This window comes from Pelobates fuscus, chromosome 6 (genome assembly GCF_036172605.1).
Source record: "Pelobates fuscus isolate aPelFus1 chromosome 6, aPelFus1.pri, whole genome shotgun sequence".
NCBI lineage: Eukaryota > Metazoa > Chordata > Amphibia > Anura > Pelobatidae > Pelobates > Pelobates fuscus.
The window spans coordinates 282804199-282826944 of record NC_086322.1 but is presented as its reverse complement, the minus strand read 5'-3'; the positions used below and the strand labels follow the sequence as shown (position 1 = coordinate 282826944).

At 41.1% G+C, this 22746-nt stretch overlaps 1 protein-coding gene and 1 long non-coding RNA gene across 2 annotated transcripts in view; both read left to right on the top strand.

Annotated features, from left to right (window-relative positions):
• LOC134614992 (uncharacterized) overlaps window positions 1-22746 on the top strand; it is a 420807-nt gene that overhangs the window by 376958 nt on the left and 21103 nt on the right. The gene's annotated exons all lie outside the window — the stretch shown is intronic.
• Window positions 1-22746, top strand: part of ADAM11 (ADAM metallopeptidase domain 11) — a 46950-nt gene that overhangs the window by 3807 nt on the left and 20397 nt on the right. The window contains exons 2-11 of the mRNA XM_063459316.1: window positions 1249-1436; window positions 8061-8137; window positions 10495-10558; window positions 16631-16725; window positions 16920-16980; window positions 17815-17869; window positions 18796-18851; window positions 19521-19595; window positions 20530-20601; window positions 21583-21749. Coding sequence (XP_063315386.1) covers window positions 1249-1436; window positions 8061-8137; window positions 10495-10558; window positions 16631-16725; window positions 16920-16980; window positions 17815-17869; window positions 18796-18851; window positions 19521-19595; window positions 20530-20601; window positions 21583-21749 — 910 coding nt within the window. The remainder of the gene's footprint in view (window positions 1-1248; window positions 1437-8060; window positions 8138-10494; window positions 10559-16630; window positions 16726-16919; window positions 16981-17814; window positions 17870-18795; window positions 18852-19520; window positions 19596-20529; window positions 20602-21582; window positions 21750-22746) is intronic.

The window sequence follows — 22746 nt, the reverse complement described above, 5'->3', positions numbered from 1 at the left end:
GTCTCTTTATAAATCAAATTTCAAGAAGGAGATAATGGAACAAGAAATATGAAAATATTAATAAGGGTAATGGAAGATTTAAGTTATGAAGAAAAGCAAGAAAACGTTTGTGTTAGAAATAAGGCATCTCAGAATGTTCTGATGACATTATACAAATGAATGCAAGGCTAGACAAGAAGCTCTATTGAAACCTGGTTATAGATAGGATTATACAGAGCACAACATTTAAACTTGAAAAGAGATTTCACCTATGGCAGATGCAAGAGTTGTTTAAATTGGAGTTTTGTGCCTATATAGAGTATTATATTCTGTATGAATTTTTTTTGAACCCCCCCCCCCAAAATATGAAATATTTAGGGGAAAATAGTTAATATTAGCTTATGTAACAGTATAATATGATCAAAGGAGAAATATAGAGTGAAGGACTTTTTTTCACATTTTGGCCTCAATTCATTATTTTTTTGGATAAGCTAAACGATTTATCTTCAAAAGTTTCCATAGATGTTAATGGCAACTCCAGTAGATAGAAAACTTGAGAAGTTTCTTCTAGCATTGTGATAATTTTAAAAGCTTATCCAAAAATATTAAAAAGAGACCCTTGTGGCTAAATTGGAAATTGCTTGGGTTTTTTGCTGCCTTTCACACCCACCTTTCATTTTCATTATATACTATTATTGCCTCTCACCAATATTTCTATGTCACCCATCTATATCCCCGATATTGAATTCCCCCTATCGATATTGCTATATCCCATTTATATCTCTTCAACTCTTCCAAATAACTTTATCCCCTCTTCTCATTTACCTCTCCTATTCTCCTGCCACACCCCTTTAATCAGAGAAGGATTAAGATCTCATGGGACCCTTGGCATGTTGCCAGTTTGGGCCCCATCTTCATTCTTCTCATATGGATGGTAAATGGCACCAAGCAAATTCATGGTTCTGGAGCTTCCTGTCTACCCCTGGGCCCTAGGTGGCCGCCTATGGTCGCCTAATGGCGAATCCTGCTCTGATTTTAATACCTTTTCATTCTTCCTTTCTGAAATCCACGTTATGTTGCTGTCCACTCAAATTCATCCATTACATCCTTATTACCTCTATCCCTCTGCTCGTTTCTACTACATATCCCATGCTGGTACTATGTCCCCCTCTTTGATCTTACTACTTCCAATCCACCCCCTCTCTATTCCCACACATCCTTTCTTCTATTACTTTTAGTTATTGCAACATTCGTTTCCCTCCCCCCCAGGTTCTCTACTGATAAATTCAACGTTAATCTACAACACTACTCAGCAGAAACATCCTAACCCATGGCCCCAGATCTCTCCTCCTCCCCAAATTATCTATCCCAGCCAATTAGTAGGACGGACTTCAGGGACAGAAACACGCAGATATCAGTTGGACACTCGAGTCAGAAATGGGATCCCGACTGACGAAGTAAGTCCCTTCAGACCTTTGCTCTGCTCATCATACTTACATTAAGCAATATAATTTAGTATTTCTCCTGACAACACATTGATCTCTCACTCCATCTAATTCAGGAATGGGTACTTTCTCTGAGGTTCTAAAGGTCGTAATAATCTTCTACTTCTATGAACCTTCAGGAGAACTGTAGATTGACTGTTGTTAGAACCTATGGTCAGTGGGAGGTCAGTCATGTAAGGGGACACGATAGGCCCCAAAACAACTTTAGCTAAACAGAGCAGTTTTGGTGTATAGATCATAGCTCAATTTGCTGCCATTTAGGAGTTTTTAGCACTTTGTTTATGCTGCGTCAAACATACAGGGATACAGCTCCCTGTATGTGACCCACACACCCTTCCTAAACAATGCTTGTATAGAGAGATCTAATGTTTAAACGTCCTTTATAGCACATTCTTATTTCCTGCACTGTTAATAGCCTTGTAGACCTTGCAGGAGTTCAATTTACAGAGCAGAAGGTTAAAAAAAACTAAAGTAAGTTAACATCTGATTGAAAATCAAACACATTTTCCATGTAGGTTGTGTCATTCGCAACCAGGGGAGGTGTGGCTAGGGCTTCAGGACACAGAAGCAAAACGTGATTTAACTCCTAAATGGCTGAGAATTGAGAAATGATACTACAGGGGCATGATATATGCACCAAAACTGCTTCTTTAAGCTAAAGTTGTTTTGATGCCTATAATGTCCCTTTAAGCTAGGAAAGTTGGAACTTTTGCATAAGAACAGCAGGCTGTGAAAAAAACAAAGATTTTTATGATATATAAGAGCCAATGAACCCTGTTTTGACTTTCGGGAGATTATTGTCTGTATTGGGAAACTAATCAAAATTACAATCAGTAAACTGATTGCATAAACCAGGCAGCCATTGCTCATTTGGAATGTGTCAAATTAAAAAAAGACCAATTTGTTGCTGTAGCGTAAATCAATTTACAGTTATCTTGTTTTTACGGTGTTTTTGAGAAGAATGTCAATTGTATGCCGAGTGATATGTTGAGGTAAAGGCAAGTTGTTGATAGGTTTTTGGGGTTTATTCAAAAACACCTCCACAAAATGGTGAAGAATTTTGTAAGGAATTGCAAATTAAAGGGACACTATAGTCACCCAGACCATTTCAGCTCAATGAAGTGGTCTGGGTGCCAGGTCCCTCAGGTTTTAATGCTTCACATGTAAACATAACAGTTTCAGAGAAACTGCTATGTTTACATTTGGGGTTAATACAGCCTCTAGTCTTCCGGACAGCCACTAGAGGCGCTTCTGCGACACTGGAGGCGAATTTCGCCTCCATCGCGCACAGCGTCCATAGGAAAGCATTGGGAAATTCTTTCCTATGGACACTTTGAATGCGCACGGCACTTGCCGCGCATGCGCATTCGGCTCCAGTGACGTCGGATGGGGGAGCTGACGTCGGATGGGGAGGAGAGGTCACCAGCGCCGAGGGAGCCCGGCGCTGGATTAAAGTAAGTAACTGAAGGGGTTTTAACCCCTTCAGTGCCACGGGAGGGGGACCCTGAGGGTGGGGGAACCCTCAGGGCACTATAGTGTCAGAAAAAACTTTGTTAGTTAGTGATCCTTTAAGGCCAAGTTAATTAAGCTGGACAGCAAGCTCAGCTGGGGAACTTTTACATTTCTAATTTATTTGTTTAAACATGCTGTCCTTTTGTCTATTGTTCCACTATACCTGTTTTTGTAAATCAACCCCATCAGTACTATTCACTAAAGCGTGAATTGTCAAGGATTCAAAAAAAGCTGAAAATTATGGCCTGAAATTTGAAATTCATCCCGAATTCCTTTTTAATTACTGCAAATTCACCCTTTTAATAACAAGGCCTGTGTTTCCATATGTAAAGACATCTTTAGAATTTGATATTTCTGTGTTTGCATTTATATGCACTTATATGTCATATAGAAAAGTCGCCGTGTGTTCATATTTGTGTATCTATGCATGTGAGTCTATGTGATATATAGATACATGTAAATGATGAAAAGGTGATGTTACAGATACATATGCAAATTATGTAACAGGGTTCTGTAACAGGGTAGACAAGGGATGGGGGGGGGGGGGGCTTGATGTAACTGCATTTCTATTATTTAAATTATTATTGTGTAAATATGCTAATTCATTCTCAAATTGTGCTATGTGTTTGTAATTGCCCCATGCCAATAGTAGCCACCCCTCCCCAGCTCTGTTGAAATAGTGTGCCTGATCCTCCCTGTGAGAGTGCTAATATAATAGATGTATTTGACTCTTTTTGTGTTTTTTTTGTAAGTATTAAGAAGAACCATAACTACTGTGCAATTTACTTTGACGGGCTTTCTAACTGTCCCAGTATGGGTGGGACAGTCCCTAATTCAGGTTCCTGTCTTAATGTCCTGGGTGTGTTGTTTGCAGTGACGGAAGTGATGTAGAGAAGGCCCTGGTGCAAGAAACATTTTTGCCCCCCCCCCACTAGCGCAAGAGTGACAAAAACATAGATCAACATCTGTCGTACAACTTCTACAGTGCTATGCCAGCTGGGGATCTGCCATTTGCCCATCCTTGCAGGGTTGTATTTGTGAGCAGCGTTTGTGAATTTGAATGTATGCAGGTTTTTGCATAGAGTATGTGTGTGCATGTAGGGGTCTATTTCTATGTACTGTTGCCATTGGAATACTTGTGTGTCTTGTTTGTGTTTGAATGCATGGGTGTGTTCGGATGTAGTGTTGTCTTTTAAATGCGGATGTACATTTGTGTGTTGTATTGGAGTTTGAGTGAAGGTGTGTGTGTATGTAATGTTTGTGTTTGCAGGGGTGTATTTGCAAATTGTCGGTGTTTGATTGCTGGGATGTATGTACATACCCTGCCATAGACATACTTATACAGATATACGTACACATTAACATACACATACACACATATAAACACACTGACACACACGTAGACACAAAGATACACACTAACACATGCACACACCTGAACACATGCACATTCCTTGATACATACACACACTTCAAACACAGATAGACACCTTGACACATATGCACACACTGGCACATACACAAACTGACACATACAAACACACTGACACAGACACACACTGGCACATACACACAGACTCAGATACACACAGTGACACATACCCATACTTGACACACAGATACACACACTGGCACATACACACTCAGATACACACTGGCACATACACACACAGATACACCCATTGGCACATTTACACACTGACACAGATATACACACTGACACACACACACACACACATATATACACACAGGTACACACACTGGCACACATGCACACACACACACACACACACACACACACACACACACACACACACACAAATACACACACTGACACATACACACACTGACACATACACACACAGATACACACACTGGCACATTACACAGACAGATACACACACTAACACACACACACAGACAAAAATTGCACATATACACACTCAGATATACACACTGACACACAGGTAAACACACTTACATATACACACAGATACACACACACTCAGATACACACACTGACACGCAGATGCTCTCACAGGCACATACACAAACAGATACACACGTGTCATAATTTGAATGTTTGCAGCCACCCTCCTGTTAGCATACCTTTTGTCTGCAGGAGGTTTACTTGCTTGGAGTGCTGCTGGCTGATGTGTGGAGGGTCTGCAGCAGCTCACTCCCTGCTGCTGCCTGTGCTTTCTCTGTTACCTCTTTCCCTCTTGCGTGGTGCTCTCTGTGTCTGGGAGGAAGTGACCGGCTCTCACTTCCTCCCAGCATCTGATGCTATAAGGAACCAGTCACACTTGTAATGGGCCATGGTGCCCGACCGGGCCTCTGTTCAGCAATACCCATCCCTAAGTGCATGGGCCAGGTAGTTCTGTCGCTGGTTCCCTGGTGTTCCTGTTTTGTGGGACACCATTAAAAATGCTAAGAGCATGAAGGCTCTTTATGGCACTACCTTCATTGGTCTAGTCAACATCATTGGACGCTGATATGCCTATTCTATGTGTGGACCTGCCCTCTTTCTTTACAGATCTGTGCCCCTTGGATGGAGCCAGTGATGCAGTTTGTGTCACTGTCCTCTCCCCTTTTACCCTGTCCACTTGTATCCTACTTTACGGGATACCAATGTTGGGGTGTCGCTCCCAGCCTCTGTTATAGCGTCCAGGCCTGCCAGAAACTGTCTGAGCTATGCCTTGCAGTGCTGGGCTCAACTCATTGGCTGAAAGTGATCGACTGATACTCACAGCCAATAAGCAGGCCCTGCACTTTAGGGGTTAGCTCAGGAAATCTAATGGAAGCTCCAAAGCAGGAGCGTAAGACTATCCTGGCGTCTGAGAGAAGTGGCAGGGTTCTAGAATGGTCCTAAAATGGTTTCCTGATTTACAATGAGGGGCAACAGGCACTTCTGTCACCATAACCACTGCAGAGTGCTATAGTGTTTATGCTGCATGGAGTGTTCCTATAATACATTTAATAGTCTGTGGCATCAAATTAATGCACTTATTTGCATACAAACTCTCACTTTTTAGTATTGCCCTTGCAAGAACAAAAAACAAAACTCTTCTTGATCTGGGTACCATCCCCATGTATGGACATATTGTAGCACTTAATCAGGGCGACTGTGAGATATTTGCACCATATTCCTTCACTATAGCCAGCACAACAAAGACAATATCGATATATGTGAAATGATGATAACGTTATGTCTCAGATGGAGGTCTAATAGATCAGAATGGCCATTTTTTTGACAACTTTCTTTGCAGTTGAAATGGCAAAGGTTTGCCATCATTACTATAGAACAATGGCCATCTAAGAAGGTCACACTGCAATTTATGGCTCTAGGTCTCTCGGGGCCTCTGTATTAGTTTAATATACAAATGAATGTAATAGTTCCATCCTAAATGTTGGACAGGGAGCACTTGGTATTTTTTTTTAATGATGGTCATTAAAGTTGCTTATTTGAAGTTAAATAATGTAGGGGTCTTTATACACGTGTAGAAGCAGGGCTCAATATTTCCAACCAGCCACTGGTGAGTGGACATTAAAGAGGTACTGTTACCCAGGATTTTTAATATTATATTTTCTGATTCATATATTTAACAAATAATTACTCGTTATATGTGTTAGGTCAGTGTGTCTGTGTATCTGCATGTCTGTCAGTGTGTGTCTGTGTACCTGTGTGTGTGTCAGTGTTTGTAACTATGTATCTGTATCTATGTTTCTGCGTATCTGTGTCTGCGTCAGTTTGTGTATTTTCCGTGTCTGTGTATCTCCATGTGTGTCAGTGGGTATATGCAGTATGCATCTATGTGTCTTTGTATCTGTATGTGGGTCAGTGTGTGTATCTTTGTGTGTGTATCTGTATATCTACATGTGTGCTAGGGTGTGTATCAATGTGTCTGTGTATCTGCATGTCTGTATAGTTGTTTGCTGCTTTGCTATGTTCAAAAAGTATACTTAATATTGTCATTCTCCATAACTTTGTTGGGTAGACAAAGTAAAAGGCTGGTATCTCTCATGGTGTAAATACGTGTGAGGAGAGAGGTTTGTATCTCCATCTTCCAGTGGCATAGATTCCAGGATTGGAATCGTATTCATTGCATTAGATTCCACACGCAAATCCTTGACTAATCAATTTGTTCCAGGATGGATTTAAAGAATTTTGATAGGGACAAATTGTGCATCAGTGATTGTGTGTATGTGTCGGTGGGAGTGTGTATGCATGTGTTAGTTAGAGAGTGTGTGTGCCAGTGAGTGTGATTATGTGTTTGTGTGTCAGTAGTGTATCTGCCACTTAGTCTGTCTGTATTTGTGTGTCCGTGCCAGTATGTGTGCATATGTGCCGGTGAGTGTGTATGTCAAAATATGTGTCAGTGAAAGAGTGTGTTTCATACCTTGCCACTATTCCTCAGCTAGAATTGGGACGGGGGATGGGCCTTCCGAGGGGAGTTGCCAACAACACAACTTGAGCCACTGGAGACTCCCTAAAATGGGCAGGCCCATCTGGAGAGTAGGCACATTGCACATTGAGCCTTGGGCATGTGAGCCTGGCATCAAGAACGCAAGGTTCAGAGGCAGCCTCCCAGCCAGCCCCCTACATAGAGGACCATGCAGAGAGCACTGTACTTGGGCTGTGCTGTCTGGGGACTCTGGTGCGCTCGAATGCGGGACACCAAGGCACTAAAGTGGGACCATAAATTCAGGACCATGAATTTGGGACTGCCCTGCTGAAAGCAAAATAGTTGGTAGTCATGGGGTTTGTCTTATTTTGTGTCATTTGGTGCAGAAAGTAGTGTATAGTTGTCTTATTATATAAGAAACTCTCTTTTCATGTTTATATTTTTGTGTAGGAAATTTAAGATTGATAAATTTGTGGCTTGTAGAAATTCTCTCCTAGGGACTGCACCCAATATGTTTTCCTACAGATTTCGTGAGTGGAGATATGATTGAACTAATACCCCTGTATTTATTATAATTTTTTTGTTCCCTTTCTAATCTGTTTACATGAATGTTGATTCATGGCCATGGATTGAAATGCCCTATACAACTCTCTTACAGGTAGCCCATCTGGCAAGTGCCAGCTTCCTAGTGCCAGCGTTTGGGAAGAAGTTCATGCTAGACCTGGATCTGAACCAGTGAGTTGAACCAAACATTTTAATAATAGGGATGTGCATGGGCCAAAAATTTGTTTCGGTCCAGTTCGGAAATTTGGGTATGTAAAAAAAATTGTCTGATTGGGCAATTCGGACCAATGGCAATCGGTTCGGCACTTCCGAACTACCCAACTTCAGCAATTCGGAACTTCGGCAATTTGGAACTTCAGCAATTTGGCAATTCAGACATTAGTAATCTAATCATAACCCCTAATCCCTAACCCTAGCCCCTAATCCTAACCCTAACCTTAACCACTTACACATATTTAGAACTCCCAGTGCCCGGACTGCCACCACAACCACTTACACATCTATAGGGCTCCCAGTGGCAGGAATTAGCTTGTTGGTCAAGATTCCTGTCATCATTCACATAATTTTCCCTCCCTCTCTCTTCGCCACTTCGGAAATTCGGACCTTTGTAAGCTTCTGAATGTCCGAATTGCCCGAAATTCGTCCGAATATACATTCGGAACAAAACGAATTGCACAGGTCTAATTATTAACTAACCCATCATATAGCTAATTACATTTCCATAAAACAAGCAATGCTGGGTGATTGTCTTTCACCAGATTATAGTCTGCAACAGGAAACATGTCTCAGATTTTCCAATGATGTGAGCTCAGGCAACACTGTATAAAGAAACACTACAAGCACCATAATCACTACAGTATGATGTTGTGGTTATGGTGCCAGGTGTACCATGGTGCTCCCTCAGTGTAAGTAGTCAAACTGTTTAGTAACGGTTTAACTCCTTACCTGAGGCTTGCCAGGCACCGCTTCCTGTCTTCACTACACCCGCCTCTCAACTGGAAGCTCACTGACCGATTTAAACTTGTCAGTGCAGGGCTGATAGCTTATTGGATGAGAATGATTAGGTGACGCTTTGACCAATATGCTGGCCCTCACTCTAGCGCTTAGCTCAGGAGAACATCTGGCTATCCAGTAGGCTAAGAGGAGGCATGGAGCTATGCTTGGAAGATCAGATCAAAGGTCAAACTGTTGCTAACCGGTTTGACTACTTACGTTGGGTAACACCAGGGCTCATCTGGCACCATAACCATTACAGCAATGTTTAATACCCTGAAATAAACCACTGATTTGAGCAAAATAACTATCCACAGTATTCTATGATATTTTGAAAAATCTGTGCAGTGTTCCAAGGTGAATTTATTTGTTAATCGCTTTAGGGATTGAGCGTATCATTCTTATCTCTCCGGCCTGTTTCAAAAACTGTTATTTTACATTACTGTGAAACAATTTGTTGCGAGTGTTTTAATCCACTAAGTGAAGTTCAAATGAAACCACCAAGATTTTAGAATGGACCATGCTTGTAGAGTAGGTATAAAGGGGAACTAGTCGAGAGAATGCTGTATATGTCAATGCTATATATGTACGCAAAATAAGAGAGACCAACAGGAATCCAGCAGTACATGTCCAAACCTGAACTAATTACGGTTAAAGCACAGTGTACCTGCTATGGTGATGCCAGGAGGCTTGAACATAAGCAATAATTGTATAGGCCACCGGGGAGATGTAATATTTTGAACTGCAAGGGAGTATCAATATAAAGGTCAATGCCGTTACTTCTACAAGAATTGGATTTCATGCCATGGGAAGTTGGCAAGCACGATGCAAGCTCACACATGCTCCCGTTCTGCTTATCTTCTAAAAAATGGTTCACGGAAAAAATGAAATCAGGTATGGGGGACGTAGGAGCAATCATGGAAGTAGAGGAGGAAAAATGATCGGGGGATGGGGGTTAACATAGAAACATAGAATGTGACGCAGGTAAGAACCATTCGGCCCATTTAGTATGCCAAATTTTCTAAATAAACAGCAAAACACATGCGAACGCTTGGGCTCATCTGGGATTTAAACCCAGGACCTCTTGCACCCTAAGTGAGAACCATACCCATAGACTAACAAGCCATTGTGACGGGGTGTGGGAAAATACCTATGGAGAAAAAGACAGGAGAAAGAAAGAGGTGAAAGACTGGAAGACGAGGGACGAAAAGCCAAGAAAGAAAGAAAAGTCAGAAGAAAGAGGAATCAAGAGGAAAGCAAATGTGTGAAAGGGCTGGGGTATAAACATAATGGGAGAAAAAGGCTGAGAGAGAAAAAGGGTAAAAATCTTAATATGTCGGACAGACAGACAGAAAAACAACAACTTGTTTATCAGTTATGTGTTGTTTATATCCATATTATATAGGGCTGTGGATTATATTATATTGCTTTTATAAAAATAATGTATATATATATGTGTTTATAGTTGATGCTGTTGACAATATTTTGCCCTTGATTTTATTATATTTGTTATAACATTTTGTCTTTGTTCCTAGTGATCTCCTGTCTTCTAGATATGTGGAGGTGCAGTACGGTGACAGCAATAGCACTCGTGTGACGGTGCGTATTTATTTAAGCGTTGTATACAGAGGTTAATAGTTACATTATGATCCAGGATACACCATGATAATCACATTATCTTTAATTCACATTAGCTGTCGGGTAATGTATCTAAAAAGATAGGCTGCTTGGCATTGTCACGAGAAAATGGTTCTCTTTAATGTGACACATTCTCTGAATGAGTTAACTCACTATGCCATTTCCCACGAACTGGTTTGTGGTTTCAAAGACTGTCATCAGACCTGAATTACCCATTAGAAGGCCAAGACGACCAGCTAGAGCCCAGGCTCAGACAATGGTCCAGTAGGCCTTAATCTTGGCTCGGAACTCCAGCTCTGGCTGTGAGGTGGCCTTCCTTGAGTTGGCAGGCAAATCAAAGATATTCCATTGCTCGGCCCTGAGCCCTTAACTTCGTTGAGAGAATGTTGTGGTCTGCTACTCATATCAAGGGCAGTCCCCTCTAAGAGCGCCCTCAAGGTTCCATGATGCGCGCGCACACACACACACACACGAACGCACAAACTGTGTGTCAGTGTTACAGACACACACAAACATTGAAACACAAACACATAACACATTTATATGGTCTGTCAGACATACACACACACACACACACGCACGCATGCACACATACAGTGTGAACATGAAGAGTAAAGGGTCTCTGACATGTCTTACATAACAGAGACAGCCTTATAAGTGGAGCAGAAATAATGCTAAAACAATATCTGGGTCCATTCACCTCCCACAGAATGTGGCCTGAGGTAAACTGAAAATTTATTTTTTGCTGCTGCTTTGTCAGGAAGACTTTGATCTGCATGAAGACTGCATAGTGAGTGTTTTATATACAGTGATAGCAATAATAATAAAAATGTATTCTGTAGGTAGGAGGAGCAGACATAGAAATCATTATGACTTTTATTCTGATTTATTTTCATTATAACCAATGTTCCCTGTATAGCTTATTCGAACAGGGTCTTTCACTATATATATGGAGTAATAGGAGGAGTTATAGAGATAGGTTATATGGAGTAATAGGAGGAGTTATAGGGAGAGGTTATATGGAGTAATAGGAGGAGTTATAGGTAGAGGTTATATTGAGTAATAGGAGGAGTTATAGAGAGAATTTATATGGAGTAATAGGAGGAGTTATAGGGAGAGGTTATATGGAGTAATAGGAGGAGGTATAGAGATAGGTTATATGGAGTAATAGGAGGAGTTATAGGGAGAGGTTATATGGAGTAATAGGAGGAGTTATAGGTAGAGGTTATATTTAGTAATAGGAGGAGTTATAGAGAGAAATTATATGGAGTAATAGGAGGAGTTATAGGGAGAGGTTATATGGAGTAATAGGAGGAGTTATAGAGAGAGGTTATATGGAGTAATAGGAAGAGTTATAGGGAGAGGTTATATGGAGTAATAGGAGGAGTTATAGAGAGAGGTTATATGGAGTAATAGGAGGAGCTATAGAGAGAGGTTATATGGCGTAATAGGAGGAGTTATAGAGAGAGGTTATATGGAGTTATAGGAGGAGTTATAGAGAGAGGTTATATGGAGTAATAGGAGGAGTTATAGAGAGAGGTTATATGGAGTAATAGGAGGAGTTATAGAGAGAGGTTATATGGAGTAATAGGAGGAGTTATAGGGAGAGGTTATATGGAGTAATAGGAAGAGTTATAGAGAGAGGTTATATGGAATAATAGGAGGAGTTACAGAGAGAGGTTATATGGAGTAATAGGATGAGTTATAGGGAGAGGTTATATGGAGTAATAGGAGGAGTTATAGAGAGAGGTTATATGGAGTAATAGGAGGAGTTATAGGAAGAGGTTATATGGAGTAATAGGAGGAGCTATAGAGAGAGGTTATATGGAGTAATAGGAGGAGTTATAGGGAGAGGGTATATGGAGTAATAGGAGGAGTTATAGGGAGAGGTTATATGGAGTAATAGGAGGAGTTATAGAGATAGGTTATATGGAGTAATAGGAGGAGTTATAGGGAGAGGTTATATGGAGTAATAGGAGGAGTCATAGAGAGAGGTTATATGGAGTAATATGAGGAGTTATAGGGAGAGGTTATATGGAGTAATAGGAGGAGTTATAGGGAGAGGTTATATGGAGTAATAGGAGGAGTTATAGAGAGAGGTTATATGGAGTAATAGGAGGAGTTATAGGGAGAGGTTATATGGAGTAATAGGAGGAGTTATAGAGAGATGTTATATGGAGTAATAGGAGCAGGGCCGGTGCAAGGATTTTTGGGTACATAGGCGAAGATGCATTTTTACGCCCCCCTCCCTCTAAAATTAACATCTTCACCTATGTGCCTCCTAACCAGCCCCTCCCTCTTCCCTGTCCCTTAGTGTTCCTCTCCCCTCCCACCTCCTTTCCCTGTCCCTTGGTTTTTCTCTCCCCTCCCCTCTCTGTCCCTTGGTGCACCCCCCACCCTCTTAGCGGTCACACTCCCCTTCCTGGTGTGCCTCCTACCTGTCTTGTAGCGTTGCGGAGCAGACCCTCTACAGGAGCTTCAGTTTTCTGTACCTGGCTGGACTGACAGGAAGTGCTCTCTCAGTGAGCACCTCCTCTCAGTCTGACCAGGTACAGGAAACAGAAGCTCCTGTACTGCGCTCCGCTAAGCCACGCTACACTCAGTGGTGTATACACACTAACAGCCACACACACTCAATGACAAACACACAGACGTCACTGACAGACACAGACTCACTGATCTGACACACACTCATTCATTGACAGACACACACTCAATCACAAACATAATCTCACTGATTTGACAGACACTCACAAACACACACTCATACACTGACAGACACACACATTCATACAATCATTCACAAACACACACAGACACATACACACAGACACACACATACACACTCACAGACAAACACATACACAGACACACTCACAGACAAACACATACACACACAGACAAACACATAGACACACACTCACAGACAAACACATACAGACACACAAAGACAAACACATACACACACACTGACAAACACACACACACACACACACTGACAAACACATACACACACACACTGACAGACACATACACACACACACTGACACACACACACACACACACACACTCACAGACAAACACATACACAGACACACACACTCACAGACAAACATACACTCACACATACACTTTCAGACACACACTCACAGACACATACACACACACTTACACTCACAGACACACACTCACAGACAAACACACACACACTCACACATACACTTTCAGACACACACTCACTCACAGACACATACACACACACTTACACTCACAGACAAACACATACACAGACACACACTCACAGACAAGCACACACTCACACATACACTTTCAGACACACACTCACAGACACATACACACACACTTACACTCACAGACAAACACATACACAGACACACACTCACAGACACACACTCACAGACAAACACACACTCACACATACACTTTCAGACACACACTCACAGACACATACACACACTCATAGACACACACTTACACTCACAGACAAACACATACAGACACACACTCACTCACAGACAAACACACATTCACACATACACTTTCAGACACACACTCACAGACACATACACACACTCTCACAGACACACACTCACAGACAAACACATACACAGACACACACACTCACAGACAAACACACACTCACACATACACTTTCAGACACACACTCACAGACAAACACACACTCACACATACACTTTCAGACACACTCACAGACACATACACACACATTTACACTCACAGACAAACACAGACACACACACACACACTCACACATACACTTTCAGACACACACAAATTAATAATAATATCCACCCAGCCTCCCTACCTGGAGAGAGCTGGTGTGGATGTGTCCCTGGGGTCCAGTGGGGCTTCAGTGCGGCGGGCGGCAGCGTTCTAATGAGAGGCGGAGAGGGAGCTCTAACCTGTCTGCTCTGCTCCCTCGCGGGCTGTCTGCTGATGCCGGGAGCCGGAATATGACGTCATATTCCGGCTCCCGCAGAATCAGCACAGGGCGCGCGAGGGAGCAGAGCAGACAGGTTAGAGCTCCCTCGCCGCCTCTCATTAGAACGCTGCCGCCCGCCGGGGATCCAGAAGGTGACCTGGCAGGAGGGAGCGCTTCCCTTCTGCCGGTCACTGAAATCTGGCGCCCCCAGAGCCGGTGCGCCCTAAGGCGGCCGCCTGTGCCGCCTTATGGACGCGCCGGCCCTGAATAGGAGGAGCTATAGAGAGAGGTTATATGGCGTAATAGGAGGAGTTATAGAGAGAGGTTATATGGAGTTATAGGAGGAGTTATAGAGAGAGGTTATATGGAGTAATAGGAGGAGTTATAGAGAGAGGTTATATGGAGTAATAGGAGGAGTTATAGAGAGAGGTTATATGGAGTAATAGGAGGAGTTATAGGGAGAGGTTATATGGAGTAATAGGAGGAGTTATAGAGAGAGGTTATATGGAGTAATATGAGGAGTTATAGGAAGAGGTTATATGGAGTAATAGGAGGAGTTATAGAGAGAGGTTATATGGAGTAATAGGAGGAGTTATAGAGAGAGGTTATATGGAGTAATAGGAGGAGTTATAGGGAGAGGTTATATGGAGTAATAGGAGGAGTTATAGAGAGAGGTTATATGGAGTAATATGAGGAGTTATAGGAAGAGGTTATGTGGAGTAATAGGAGGAGTTATAGAGAGAGGTTATATGGAATAATAGGAGGAGTTACAGAGAGAGGTTATATGGAGTAATAGGATGAGTTATAGGGAGAGGTTATATGGAGTAATAGGAGGAGTTATAGAGAGAGGTTATATGGAGTAATAGGAGGAGTTATAGGAAGAGGTTATATGGAGTAATAGGAGGAGCTATAGAGAGAGGTTATATGGAGTAATAGGAGGAGTTATAGGGAGAGGGTATATGGAGTAATAGGAGGAGTTATAGGGAGAGGTTATATGGAGTAATAGGAGGAGTTATAGAGATAGGTTATATGGAGTAATAGGAGGAGTTATAGGGAGAGGTTATATGGAGTAATAGGAGGAGTCATAGAGAGAGGTTATATGGAGTAATATGAGGAGTTATAGGGAGAGGTTATATGGAGTAATAGGAGGAGTTATAGGGAGAGGTTATGTGGAGTAAAAGGAGGAGTTATAGGGAGAGGTTATATGGAGTAATAGGAGGAGTTATAGGGAGAGGTTATATGGAGTAATAGGAGGAGTTATAGGGAGAGGTTATATGGAGTAATAGGAGGAGTTATAGAGAGAGGTTATATGGAGTAATAGGAGGAGTTATAGGGAGAGGTTATATGGAGTAATAGGATGAGTTATAGGGAGAGGTTACATGGAGTAATAGGAGGAGTTATAGAGAGAGGTTACATGGAGTTATAGGAGGAGTTATAGAGAGAGGTTATATGGAGTAATGGGAGGAGTTATAGGGAGAGGTTATATGGAGTAATAGGAGGAGTTATAGGGAGAGGTTATATGGAGTAATAGGAGGAGTTATAGAGAGAGGTTATATGGAGTAATAGGAGGAGTTATAGGGAGAGGTTATATGGAGTAATAGGAGGAGTTATAGGGAGAGGTTACATGGAGTAATAGGAGGAGTTATAGAGAGAGGTTACATGGAGTTATAGGAGGAGTTATAGAGAGAGGTTATATGGAGTAATGGGAGGAGTTATAGGGAGAGGTTATATGGAGTAATAGGAGGAGTTATAGGGAGAGGTTATATGGAGTAATAGGAGGCGTTATAGGGAGAGGTTACATGGAGTTATAGGAGGAGTTATAGAGAGAGGTTATATGGAGTAATAGGAGGAGTTATAGAGAGAGGTTATATGGAGTAATAGGAGGAGTTATAGAGAGAGGTTATATGGAGTAATAGGAGGAGTTATAGGGAGAGGTTACATGGAGTAATAGGAGGAGTTATAGAGAGAGGTTACATGGAGTAATAGGAGGAGTTATAGAGAGAGGTTACATGGAGAATGGTTTGGGAGAATGTTACTTATATAACAGGAATATCCTTGTATCTATCCAGACACCAGGTGAAGTAGGTGATCACTGTTACTATCAAGGCCATGTGAGAGGGATTGAGGGATCATGGGCTGCCATTTCTACCTGCCACGGACTCAGGTGAGTGCCTTCCAGTGAGTAACTATGTTCTGTCTTTCATCTACCAACTTGTTCATGTTAAAACACTCATCATTTTGTAACTATTGTCACACCAAATTCACTAATAATATCGCTTTAAACACTTTACGTGCAAATACCAAAAGTGTCAATGTATTAATCACATACCTGGTGTTCTTCTTTGTCTGTTCTCACAGCGGTGCCTTTTCTGATACCTTGTACACATACACATTATTTCCTATGGAACACAACGTGGAGGTAAGCAGTTCTCAATCCATCATAAAACAATGAATAGATTCTAGGAAAATAAATACAGATATCTGTGTATACAATTAATGATTGGTCCACATATTTGGCTACATACTTATAGCATTTTACAAGACAATCTGATATCTGGCCAGTATTATTGGTAAAAAAAAGCAGCTTGAATGTGGACTGAATTTATGTACGTGAATATATATCTCCGAAAGCCTGAGATGGTATTATTTTCCTTTTATATTAAATGGTTTTCTAGATTAAAGTACTATAACCACTACAGCGCGCTGTGCTGATATAAATAAAGCTGTGTTAAGGAGATATTTCTTCCAGCATTTCATTAATGGGAGAGGAGCTGAAATAGTGGTTTATGTCCAAACACAAGCAACCTGTTAATTTCCTAATCTTGGGATGGCTGGGACATTTATAGCCCAGAACTGCGTTGTGTCTAGGGACACCCATACTGCACAAGGGTGGTAGCAATAAGCAGCATTGTAGGCTGGTAATATTTTAAGATCAGGAAGTATTGGACTGGCCGTGTGCAGCGATTTCTATGCATGTGCTATAAGGTCCCAATACTTACCTGTGAGAAGAGAAGAGGCCGAGATGACCCTCTCCCAGGGCAGGAATAAAAGAGAGTTTAATAGTTGCTGTCATTTGTAACAAACAAGGAAAACGAGACGCAGTAACGTAAAATAAGGGAAGATTTCTGTTTATTAAATAAATATAAAAATACTAAATATATGTACACCTTAAGGTATGCTTACATACACATTTAAACTATCTCCTTGGCTTGTTATATCGTTTTATCGTTCTCCAAAATTGTATTTCTTTTAGAAAATGGACAGATGGCCTCATGTGATCCAACCCACAACAAGATGCACAAAACCAGGTATACAGTGACTTGTACACATGTTATCATCCCTACAGATGTAATTACACGTGATGGTCTGTAAGATATGGGGTCAGTACACAGAGTGTCCAGATCTCTGCATGTGATGTACATCTAATTGTAGAGAGATGGTCTCTATTTTACTGTCGGGAGAGATTTATCACAGCTAACATGAGAATTGTCAAAAAAATTCAAAGTTGAATTTCCGATTTAAGACCAAAATCGCCAACCCGAAAACTAAATTGGCTTGGAAATGTTTATCTAATTTAATCTTTTTTTTTTCTTTAATTATATCTTGAAATTTACTTTGCATTCACTTCAAACTTCTTGCAATTCTCACGTTAATTTTTGTTCTGTTCTAAAACTTGGTGCAAAAATATAAAATGGCAGGAGTCATCAATGTGATGTGCTTGTTCCACCGGTTTCCATGGTGATGGCCCCACTTTTAGCACTCAATAACACATTTTAGAACCTAGCACTTCGAATTTTTTTTTTTTATATATATATTTTTTGGTACATTGTTGGACATGCTGTCGTAGCGCAGTCAGAGCTGTATACAATGTACATTATTTAAAGCAGCAAGTAATTATCTGCTCACTACAGCAAAGGGCTTTTGTTTTTCTTAAATTCTTTGTCTTGGGTGTGTTTGTATGTGTGTGTGTTTGTATGTGTGTGTGTTTGTATGTGTGTGTTTGTGTGTGTGTGTGTGTTTGTATGTGTGTGTTTGTATGTGTGTGTTTGTATGTGTGTGTGTGTGTGTGTTTGTGTGTGTGTGTATGTGTGCTTGTATGTGTGTGTGTGTTTGTATGTGTGTGTGTGTGTTTGTGTTTGTATGTATGTGTGTGTGTGTTTGTATGTGTTGGATGTGTATTTGTTTGTTTATTTACATAATACTCACATTTTGATATCATGTTTCTGTGCTTCAGGTTGTGAATTTCACAAAGAGATTCCTTCCAGCTCCAAAATCCGCAGGAAAAGGCAGGTAAGTGTAATGGTTAATTGTAGGGTGTATGTGTATTCCTATAAATGTACATGTATGGCTATAGTTTACAGGTTATAATTAATGGGTTGCAATAATAAATTAAACCATAACCCAAGAGAATGAAATTGGGTGCAAATGACGTGCTCATGAAACTGATCAACAGGGGGCGATAGAGTAACGTGAAAGATGTACAGCTGGGGTACCTTGGGTCTTTAGTGGACTTAGAGATATCAAACCCTTACCCTTTGAAGCTCACAGCCATTCCTGGGAGTTCATTAACACTTTATATAACTCTCTGTCCCACTGCATACCACCAGCTTGTGCTTGCCGTATGCAGAGGTACAGACAGTGATCACCGAAAACCTTTGAACGCCCCTCGATGGATGCAGCCATTGTTAACATATAAAATATCATATCTTTGACATTCCTTGAGATTGTTAACATGTAAATGATCATCTTTGGTGTACTGTAAACCCACTAAAGGTCTTACTGTAAGTAAGAATGATTTACCATGTTCTAAGAAAATATCCCAACCCTTATTAATAGATTATTTGCTGTAATGGGCACTCAGATCTATAAATATATGTCATTGGTTGCTCTAATTAAACCATGGCGTTGTCTTGATCTGTATCAATAAATATGTGTACAGGTTTCGCTTACTTTTCCCAGGTCCGTCGGACGGTCCATTCGGCTCTAACTGAAACCAAATACATCGAGCTGATGGTTGTGAACGATCGACAGCTAGTAAGTATTATAGCACAGAGAGTGGATTTCACATCTTAATATCTATGGGATATAGAGTCATATTTATCGTGGTAAAATAGGTGCTGTACTGAGATAAATGTCTAGATTGATGTAATCGCCATAGAAACCAATGGAATGTTACTGTTGGTTCATCCGAATGTAAAATTTTTATCCCTAGACTTCTTCTTCGTTGATAAACATGGTCTGTAATATGCACAAGATTGATGGAATTACGATACCATTTGTCCACCTTCCTGTCTGTCTGTGTGTCTGCCGATATATCTATCAGGGCTTATTTACTAAAATGAGAATTCAAAGTGAATTCTTAGTGAATTTCAAATTTAAGGCCAAGGCAGCTGAACTACAAGCTTAGCTGGCTTAGAAATTTTTTCCAGTTTGGCTATTTTGACTTTAAAATTCACTTTGAATTCTCACTTTAGTAGGTAATCCTGTGTAGTTCTTTAGTCATTCTTTATCTCTCTCATCTTTATCTCTCTCATCTTTATCTCTCTCATCTTTATCTCTCTCTCTCTCTTTCTCTCTGGATTTAAATAGCTCATAAATAGAGCAGATTTTGTTTCTGCGCTGATATACATTTATTAAAAGAGATCTGTATAGTATTATCACAGTCTAGTCGCAGGCATAGGCAATCTTCGGCACTCTAGATGTTTTGGACTACATCTCCCATGACGCTTTGCCAGCCTTATGGGTGTAAGAGCATTATGGGGGATGTAATCCAAAACATCTGGAGTGCCGAAGGTTGCCTATCCCTTGCTCTAGTGGTTGCTCCCTTTATGGGGAGATGTGATAGTTACAGCTACTTTTCTTGAGAACCCTGCTGTGAGTGGTGGGAGTGGTGCTCTTGTCATTGCGTCTGGTGATACCATAATCACATCTGGTCTTACCTTTGTATGTTTCTCTAATTCTCTTTCAGTTTGTGCAGCACCATAAATCTGTAGGCCTCACCAGTGGTTTTGCCAAATCGGTTGTGAACTTAGCTGATGCTGTGAGTAGCCCACCCGAGACTCTCTATAGATTTTGTACACCTACCTAAGTTGTAATAATAATAATAATAATGTTTTTTTTTTCCCCATAAGATTTGCATAATTGTAATTGTTCAGATAACACCCCTAGAGCTGGGATTCCTAACTCTGACACGTGTTTTTGTTAACTACAATTCCCATCATACTCCCTAACATTTAATAGTTCTTGGGTTTACTATCCCTGCATAGTGGTACTTTTTAAAAATTTATTATTTATTTTAATATATATTAAAGTGTATTAGTCTCTTACTGCCCTTGAATTGCTTATTTGTTTGTGACTATGTAAACTCCTTAGTCGTTATCAGATAACTTTTGACATCACAGACCTTATTTATTGATAGATAGCAGTCATCTTGCTTCATAAAACATTGTGCAAGGGCTAAACTAAAGGAATACACTTAGCACCACAACCACTACAGCACACGGTAGTGGTTATGGTGCGAGGAGTTCCCTGACACCCCACCATTGTAAATAGTAAAACCGTTTTGGAGTGATTTGAATTCTTACTGGGGGTCTGCTAGGAGCCACTCCTTGCCTCCACTACTTCTGACATAGAGACAGTAGCTAAACTATTCTAAAATGGTTTGACCACTTACAATGGGGCGGCACAAGGCGACTCTTGGCACCATAACCACTACAGCACACTGTAGTTGTTATGGTGCTTGGAGTGTTGCTTAAACAATTAGGCTGAGTTGTTATGGGTTTTAGTATGGACTCTGCCCTTGATGAGAGACTCCTTGGTAAAATAGCGTACTGAAATCCTTCAGGAGATAAATAAAAGCCCCTTAATTAATCTCTTATAGGACTTGTTATAATTTGGGATTGTCAGTGTCCTCCACCTCTCTGCCCCTTCTACCTCCACAGATTCCCTAATCAGTTCCCCCCTCCTTCCTCTGGTCCCCCCCACCCCACCACCACTTTCATTCCTCACTTCACACCCCTAGATTTTTAGGGACCAATTGAATACGAAGATTGTATTAGTCGGCATGGAAACGTGGACGTCTGCAGATAAGATATCTGTGAGTGAGGACCCTCTGCAAGTGTTGGAAGACTTCATGAGGTATCGGAGTACGGAGATCCCAGAGTACAGCGACACAACTCACCTCTTCTCGTGAGTCTTATAGGGTTAGCGACAACTTATTCTATAACTCATAGACAATCACACATTGTGCTCATAACTTCACATTCACAGCCCCATTCGCAGGAGGACCAGAGCAGCTTAGACACAATCACAGGTGATTACAATAAAGCTTATGAGCTTAAGGTATAAATTTACCACCCGGACAGTTTCTGCTCACTGCTGATACCCCTGAGGACGGCGTGTGGTCACGCCGAAACGTACGTCGGGTTCTTCTGTGTTTTTAATACTCTTTGAGCACTTTGCTCTGAGCACCTTTTTCATTTATGTTTTTCTAGCATGTGTGTGTAACCTGGGGATTCAGATGTTATGACAGCATTTAGATTAGAACACCCACGAAGGTGTTTTATAGGAGATAGGGTATTAGCATAGCACTACTGTTTGGTTGGGAGTGTGTGTTTCTCCCTTTCCCTGTTCTCTCCTACTGCTTTGTTACCTGAGTTATGTATGGGAGTACATATTGCCTTCTATCCCCTCTCCGTTTTTTGTGAGGGTTCCTTTTGGCTATTAGGCTCCTGACTAGCCCTGTTCCTACCATACATATTTCTCCCTATATTATTCTGTCCATCACTGATAACCCAGATTTTTAATAGATTTCAATAAAGGCTTTTTTATTTTTTTGGCAACTACACTACTATTGAGATTGGACTGGGTATTTACCCTCTGGGCGGTCTTTATATAAGACATCCCTTTTTGGGTTTTTTCTTCCTTTTTTCTACAATTTCCAGGGTTACCCCCTTTTTAACCAGTCCAGGTGACCTCTATACTCTGGAGGCTCGGCAGTGGGATACGGGAGTGTCTTTTCCTCCCCCCCCCCCCCCCACTTTCCAGCCTTTTGAGTTTCCTTTTTCTTGTTATCACATTATCGTTATATTACATGATAATCCCTCTGGGGATTACCATTACTCTGCTTGGCAAATATATAGGAATGGACCTTACCATTTTAAGCAGAAATGCCATGTTTTTTTTA